Below are 8,715 nucleotides of genomic sequence, written 5' to 3' on the forward strand. Positions count from 1 at the left end.
GATAGATAGATAGATAGATAGATAGATAGATAGATAGATAGATAGATAGATAGATAGATAGATAGATAGATAGATAGACCATTTACAATTTTTTATTAAATAAATCAGCATGCCAGAGATATCTACTCTCACACACTGGGTATGCTGTACTTGCAACACTTTTGGCAAAAATAACACAGAAAAACCCAATGCAGCTGAACACTGTGGATTGGATACTTTGTTTTGCTCTCCACCGAGAGAGCATTGTAAGGGATACATAGATATGATCCATTTTATCAATTTTTTTCTTAATGTTTAAGCCCATATAACATACATTTTTAGTATTTCACCATAAATGTCATGATATAAAAAGGTGTGACTGTAGCTTTAGGTCTCATCGATCTGGAATCAAGCATTAATAGAATTAAATTGTTATATTTCTAAAACAAATTGGTTTGGTGTTTTCATAAGGAAGAATAATTTAGTATGGCAGCATGGAGACAGATGGTGACTCACCCCTGTAAGGTCATTGATCATCAGCATTAGCAGTTTGGAGAGTGTGCAGCAGGAAGCTGAGGGTGGAGCACCCTGCTCCTCAGTTAATTGCAGGGGCAGGTAGATTAAACCCTCTGCTCCTCCCTATGCCTCATTGTTGGAACTGCGTCACCAGTGGCTTCCCTGTGTGTCCCCTGAAAAGGCCTCTTTGACAACATTTAAATTATCATGACTCAATTTGTAACTAATGAAACACATTATTAATTTAGAATGGTTAGTTTAGAATGACTATGCTTTAGTATATAGCACCAGTTTTCTCTTAAATTTGGAATAAAACTGATGCCCTGTTATGTATTCCTTTTAATAGTAGGTCAGCTTTAGATTTTGATTTGAAGAAAAAACTCCCATGTTTCCTTTGTCCTTTTATTTTTGCTCCCTTTACAGTTCCCTTTCCTTTTTTTTTTCAGAACAAAGAATAAGCTGTGGTACTTTGAGTTCGGCACTTCGGAGACGTTTTCGGCCACATGTAAGAAGCTCCATGACTTCTTGGAGGTTGAGGTAAACCACACTCTGCTTGCAGAGAGCAATACTAGAAAGGAACAAAAGAAAAGAAAGAAACCTAATAAAAGTGTCTAGTTTTATTTGATCTGTTATGAACTCTCAAATAAAAAAATGAATATAACATTTTCTCTACATTAAAAATATTAAACTGCCTTAAGGTAAACATGATTGCTCAGCTAAGGAATGTTCTGGTCCTCCTCTGTTCTTTAAATATGCTAGATTTAACTTCAGAAAGTGTTGATGTGTGAGGGCTATCTCTGTAACTCCCTGCCTGATTTTCATAGATCCCGAGTTCAACACTCAGGTAATTAGCCCAATGTGACCCTGCTGTGCGTAATATTGAGTGATAATGAAGCTGGTGTCTATACAATTCATCTTCCACTCTCACAGAGCTATCCACACAGTGTAGAGTTCTTCATCAATTAGTGCTCTCTCTCTCTCTCTCTCTCTCTCTATATATATATATATATATATATATATATATATATATATATATATAAATATATATATATAGATAACTGTAATACTACTGGGCTGCAATTAAAATGTCATGAGATAATCAAATGTGTTAAGCTTTACTCTGCAGAATACAGTGTTTTTGACTTAACGGAGATCAGTTGCAAAGACTTTCAATCCTAAGCTTAGTCCAACAAACTTGACAGATTTGTGAGAATATCTATGGGGGGGGGATACAGTGTTTTCTTACTGGGACACAGAACAAAAGAATACAATAAAAAAAAAACAGGTTATTGGTTGATTGTTTAACACATGAAATGCCAAAAATGTGGGGAGCTTGAAACCTTGGACCCAATATTCAAGGTAGACAGACCTGGATTAGTTGAAACAAGTCTTTATTGAACAATCAGCGTGTGGCTGCTCATCAGCTGGAGCAGATAAATTGGATCCTCTGTAGGAACAGAAACTCAGGTCAGTGACTAAGAATAACGGGCTGATAATAACTAAGAGAAATTAGTCACTGACCTGGTTAAGAGTTCAGTCTGATCCCAGAGGAAGGAGATGAGTCCAAGGGGGAGATTGTCCTCAGCTTGCAGTGGGTGCCACCCCCAGAGCTCAGGGTGATGAGTGGAGCTGATGGCAGCCGACGCGGAGGAGTGTCCTTGTGGTGATGTGCATATCTGGAGTTGTAGTTGTAGCAGATTCACATTCCCGGAGCTGAGGCTGCGGCTGCGGTTGAGTTGGGGAATGGGAGTTGAGGTTGGGGTCAGAGTCCCGTTGCATTGGGATCTCGGTCTCGGTCCGGGCCGGTGCAGATTGCCGGCGGGGACAGGGCCAAAGCTCGGGCTGGGGATGGCCGGGGCAGGTCCCGGTCAGATTCTGATTATCATAATCATAATGCTGCTTGTTGAGTTACTCTCACCAAGCAGCTTGAATAATCTGGCACTGGTAGCTGGAAAACAAACAGTATATATAGGAGCTGGATACAGGTGGAACACATAAGCAGTAAAGAGAAACCGGGTAGAGTTACACAGGTGAATGGAATGAGCAATCAAGCCAACAACCAGTGCCAGGATCATGACTAAGGCTACGATCACATTGCAGGCCTTGATGCTCAAATCCGATTTTTTTTTTTTTTGCATTGCCGTTCATACTTCCAAATTGTGCGACTTGTATGTGATCTCCTGTGTGAACTGCACTCATACAAAGCAAGTGTCCCATATGAGCAGTAGAGGACGCAAACAGGTCACAGGCCAGTGTGCTCTGTGCTTACGGAAGTAAACATGGATGGTCTAGCGGTCTTTTCCAACCATAAAAACTAAATCTTTTCAATATGGTTAAACATGTATACTGCTCTTCGCATCATCATCTGCTATGGTTGCCGCTGCTGCGTAGCAAGAAGAGTGACCACTGGCGGGTATTAATGGCGTTCAGGTCGGATGAATGCGACTGGCCGTTCAGACACAGGTTGCATTTGTAAAGATCAGATTCGTATCGGATTCAGGACCACATAGCCAAGTGGCCTGGGTCGGATTGGAAAAAATCGGATCTGTGTTGTTCAGACAGCCATGAAAAGATCCGATCCAGGTCCCATATGGGCCAAAAAATCGGATTTGGGTCACTTCAGGCTGCAGTGTGAATGTAGCCAAAAAAACAATCGTAACATTCAAGACGCTCATTAGCTGCTGAAAATTGTGATATTGAAGCACCTGAAATCATTAAAAAAAGAGAAAAAACAAAAAGACAAAATTTGTCCAAGCTATAGTTCAGAACAAAACACAAGATTGTTTCGATATTATGTCTTCAGGGGCCACAACAAGGACCAGGACCAGTTCTAAAGGGGCACCTGCACCTGTTTAGAAATTCCCATAAGTTTATATTTTCCCTAGCTTAAGGAATACTTTACGCCCTATTTGGTTCAGGCAGATCAAAAAGCCAAATAGCTTAAATCATTTCCATTTAAAGTTTTATTGTAGACAAAGACCCCTAGTATACCGTCTGCATTATACCTAAGTAGACAGTGGCTCTAGAGTACTGAGAGGCAGAGGTCGCAACTCTAGAGAGGTGAATGGTGACTTTTTGGCAAATTCAGCATGTCTAGATCACCATCCCCCATACAAACTAGGCAAATTTAAATTTGCCTTTAACTCCTTCTCCGATCTAGAATTGTGGCTCCTTAGCTCCAGAGGGGGACATGGTCATCCTGGTTCTTGCCCAGATTAAATCCATGACCAGCAGGATGCATGTTGTGGAGCTTTTCATCATCCATGCAAGTTTGTCTGCTGTGCAAGTTACCTTTACTGATGTGGGGAATTTCTATTGAAATGTCAGGGAAGCCAAAAACAAGAAGATGGGCAATTTTTCGCAGATTTCACGTTTGATGAAAACCCACCATTAGAGACATTCAGGAGGTTCTAGTTAGATGAAGAATGTGTCCTTAATAATTAGGGATCAACAAGTCAAGACTACATTGTTCTTAATCAGATATTAATCTGACAGCGTAGAAAGAGGACAAAACTTGTGGGATGTGTTCCCTCCTGTTAATTCCCTGCATCACATGATGATTAATCATGTGTCATCCTGTGGAATATTAAATCATACATGTTTGACTTGCTTCACACATTACTTCAATCAAGTGAAAAAAATTGTCATAAAATATGTTTTATTTTATACATTTAGAGGGTAGTCTACAAATTACACTGTCAACTTGATTACATGGTTCCTCTGTTTTTCCTTTCATTTTTAACAGTGTGATGGTGTTACTCTGGACCTCAGTAGCATATCCCTAGAAGGCATTGCAGTTCTCAACATCCCAAGTATGCATGGAGGCTCCAATCTTTGGGGGGAAAGCAAAAAGAGGAGGGGTCAGCGTAAGGCGGGGAAGAAAAATCAAGAAAAACGGACTCCAGTGGTCGACCCCAAAGAGCTCATGTTTGCTGTTCAAGGTAGCTTTGCCATTTTAAAAAATGTTTTATTGTTTATGGCTCTGTTCTTGAATCCCAATATGATTTTCTTTTCACATCCAATTTTAACCTTTTGAATATGTGGTCCTAAGACTGATCTTTTTAAATTTGACTAATGTGGGAAAAACAAAAATAAAATTTCCAGTGACATTTGTCACAACTTTGCTACAGCAGTGGCTAGAAGTGATAGCAGTTTGTGAAATAGTCAGCAGCCTCAAAAACACCTCAAAAAGGAGGGAGAGGGAGATTTTAGACCTCACTTCTATAAGTAGGGAAACCTCTATTTAGACCAGATTGGAAGGTTCAACCCTTTTGGTTGTATATACAGAGGTTTGTATATCCTGCAAACAGAGAAATTTGCAAGGCTGACTGTGTGGTAATCTGTACTCGTTGCAATGCGACACAATGTATTTTGCTGCCTTAGGAGTTGAGAGCAGAGGAAAATACACATTTAAATAAAAGTTACCTTCAAAATCCTAAAGTTCTTCAGGAACTCGGTCTCTGTGAAGCTGTTGACATCCTTACCCCTCCAGTCCTGGCTCTGTCACAGAATCCAAACAGGATTTCAACTCTGCGCTGGGAGCAAAAGGTCTAGCAAAATTCCAGAATACAGAGTTCCATTTTCATTTTATTAGTAGTTTTACCCCCACATATCCACTAAAACCAAAAAGGACTGTATTTGGACATGTAAAACTGTAACAGATTCGTCTTCTCAATTTTCTGGATCAAAATATGCTGGACATGGAGCCATTGTCACTATTCTTTAGTACACATGGGTCAGTTTGGGGGCGAAAACAGTTCACACAAGCAGAACTTTAAAATTATTTTGAAAAAACTCACAAAAAAAAATCTGAATCGAATATTAAGAACTGCTGTAAGAATGTAGCCTTAGATATTTCTTTATTGAATTCATCACCTATGACACACATTTGACACAATATGAAATAAATGAAAGTCGCTGACACTTAATTTTGTGGTAGAAAAGTTTAGGGTTTAGGACTCAGAAACCTCTTTCAGACTCATTGAGTTAGTGTCCTTGCTCCTTTTGCATTGAAAGAAGACTAAACTTTAAGCAAAACTTTCTCATTGCACATTAATATTTCACCCATGACAAGGTGAATCACAGCCAGACGGTTTTGTTTGCAAAGAAATGGTACAATCATGTCACTGTGTGGAACTGTCACTTGGGTATTAATGCTCTGTGTAGGCAGCAGTGGACAGTCTCAGTTAATGGGAGTGGACTGAGTGAGGTGTTGGGCAAACCCTTGAATCCATTTACGTCAAAAGGAAACCCATCAACCCGAACATATGAATGAACAAAACAGAATGAGTCAGCAACTCTGTGGTAAATGCTGCAATGGCCAGAATAACCCAAAGGAAATATTAGGGAAAGAAACAAGTATGTTAAGTTTTTATTCAAACATTTCATGTATTTTACTTTAGTTTTATTTGATTGTAGCTACCAAACAATAACAATATACAAGATTGAGCTGATTCATCTGTATGTTGCTACTTCTTTAAAGAAAGGTACCTCTGGAAATGACCTTAGAGCTGTGCCATAATGGAAAATGACAGATTTTAACCAAGATCTGGACAATGAATTCAGACAACTGTTTTTGATGCTTGAAGTAAAGATATTATTAATGTATCCTCATGTTTAAAGAGGCTCCAAAGATAATGTTACTTCTGTATTTCCTCTTGATGATGCAAGCATGATGCAAGATCACCTCGTGTGTGAGTGTCCTCACATACCTGTTGGTTCCAACACTGGACAACTGTGACATTTTTACACCTATAAAGTCAGGCAATTACACAATATGACTAAATGCATAAGAAAACAGAGACCTATCGTAACTGAATCATCTGCTTTGAATGATTCACTATTTGTTCACCAGACATGCTTTGAGCCTGCTGGACCTTGATAATAGTATTTGTGTTTGTGGTACCCAATAAACACTGCCAATTACTCTGTGGCTTTACTCCTGATGTTCCTTGAAGGCTCCACACATTAGGAGCAACAAGTGACAGCAACAAAAGGCTCATGACGATTCCGCTGTAAAACCCATTACAAGGGACCCAAGAGTAACAACAACAATTTAGAATCGTGATCTCAGGTCACTTGTCTTCAAGAAATTTGATTAATTAGAAAAGGATTTGCAAAGCAGTCTGTGGGATGCAAGGCAGAACGGATGAAGAGTCAGAAAATTATACTGAAATTAACTGATATCATATAATTTCAGGTGTGGAGAGTCAGACACACCTAAAATTATGTTTTCTTTCATATTGAAAGTGGTTGCACGCCACAGAATGAAAATTATGATCAATTAATAAAAGTCTCACTGATTGATTTTAGTTCTGTTCTACAGAAACAAATATTGAATGATTTTTCAACTTTCTTGTGGACCATCAGCAGTCAGCCTGTGCTCAGCTTAAAATTTGACATGCTCAAATTTTGCTGGTGAGTTTGGCAAGAGGAGGGTAAGCTATTGTCACCTCATGTCACAAATTTGATAAAAATCATCACTGTTGACATAAATCACATTTAGTTGATTGTTTCTACACATATAGATAAATAAATTCAAATTCATTGTCAAGCAAACAGTGAGAAAATTAAGTTTGATTAAATCCATTAAAGTAGGAAAAACTTTCTGAAAAATACTTTATCCCCACTGTAAGAGTTTAGACTGTGTAAAAGAAAAAAACTACACATAATCCTGGATTTTTTCATTTCAGTGACCCTCCCATCACACTGATAGTGTTGCATTTAAATGAAAAAACTTTAAATGCGCTGTGCCTCTGTCTCATAAATGGAGGACAATTAGAGATCTGTTGCTCTTTTTACATTTATGGAGACATCTCATTTTAATTGCCTCAATTTAATCATGATACTTGTCACAGATTGAATCACAGTTTAATACATGTTATATTTGGGTGTTGCAGTCTGTTTGGGTTTGATATCTGCCTGCTGGTTCGAAGTTGATGTGCAGTGTGTTATGAAGGTTTCCTGGTGAGCTGGGTACGTTGTTTTGGTTGTGCGGATGAAGTGGATGTTAAAATCAGTACTGACGAGCCGGTAAGGCTCTCCAGACATGGCTGCAGGTGATCCCTTGTGAGACTTCACTGGTCAGAACATGATTGGTAGAGAAACAGATGTCTGTGAGCCTTTTTTTCTTCTTTTTTATGTGTTGAGTTTTTTTGTATTTGTTTTCTTTATTATTGTGGGTTTATTGTGCCTTCAGAGTTTTTTTATGTGTGTATTTCAGATCCTCTATCCTAATCACAGCAGGGGTGCCTGATCAAATGAAAATACTATTGTTCAGGTATTTTGGGAAAAGATCATAGCCAAAACTATCCTCAGTCACTGAGCTCTTCCATATTTTCTGTGTTGTAGCCACAAGCTAATAAAGTATTTAAATGAGCTAAGATTCTTTTAGAAATGAAATATCCACCACCGCTATAGATGATTTCTCCAGGTAGCATTTTAAAGGAATCTATTCTGACCAAACCTTCTTTGTCCAGATTTCTGCTGTGTCCTACGCATGTCTTGTCGCACCAAGTAAACAAGCTCACTCACTGTTTTTTTTTTTCTCAGAGAAACTTCCTCTTTCTTCCAATCTTTCATTAGACAAAGATTTGTGAAGATACTTGTTGACAGTGTTGGGAGTAACTTAAATAGATGTTTCATTAATGGATACTCAAATTATTCTACATTTTTCCATAATTCCATTAAGTCTCTTACAATATAATGACAACATTACTGCATATAACATTACTGAAATTTGATTGATTAGAGCAATTTTTCATAAGTGCATACTCTTTGCTACAGCTGAATCATCTTTGACCTGTTTGTTCAAATCACCAAATCTTTTCAGGAACAAACTGAACCGAATCACTTTTATTGACTGATTTGTTCATTTGACGTAAGCGAGCTGGTCATGCTGGTCATGTTCTGTGACACACAATGGCATCTGTTGCTCCAACATTATAGCTACAGTACGGTTGAAAATAGTCACATGAAAACGAATGCTCACTGCCTATTATCTTTACAGACTTCCGTAAACATAATAAACATAAAGTTTGATCCATTTTGGATCCAAAAATCATGGTAACAGTCATATTTTTGCATTTTTAATCTTAGCTGACTGACTGAAATGAATTAACTTGAGGGCCTGCACCCTCTGAGAAGGTTTTCTAGCTTTATTTACAATTTAAACTGTAAATGAACAAAAACTTTAATTAAAGTTCTTAAAGTAGTCTATTT

The 8,715-nt window shown here is 38.2% G+C and overlaps 1 protein-coding gene across 1 annotated transcript in view; it reads left to right on the forward strand.

Annotated features, from left to right (window-relative positions):
- The window catches only part of LOC107096166 (diacylglycerol kinase beta-like), a 68,717-nt gene that overhangs the window by 46,503 nt on the left and 13,499 nt on the right, over positions 1-8,715 (forward strand). Inside the window, exons 13-14 of the mRNA XM_015392696.1 lie at positions 942-1,032; positions 4,241-4,436. Coding sequence (XP_015248182.1) covers positions 942-1,032; positions 4,241-4,436 — 287 coding nt within the window. The remainder of the gene's footprint in view (positions 1-941; positions 1,033-4,240; positions 4,437-8,715) is intronic.

Source organism: Cyprinodon variegatus, unplaced genomic scaffold (assembly GCF_000732505.1).
Source record: "Cyprinodon variegatus isolate N-32 unplaced genomic scaffold, C_variegatus-1.0 Scaffold603, whole genome shotgun sequence".
Lineage (NCBI taxonomy): Eukaryota > Metazoa > Chordata > Actinopteri > Cyprinodontiformes > Cyprinodontidae > Cyprinodon > Cyprinodon variegatus.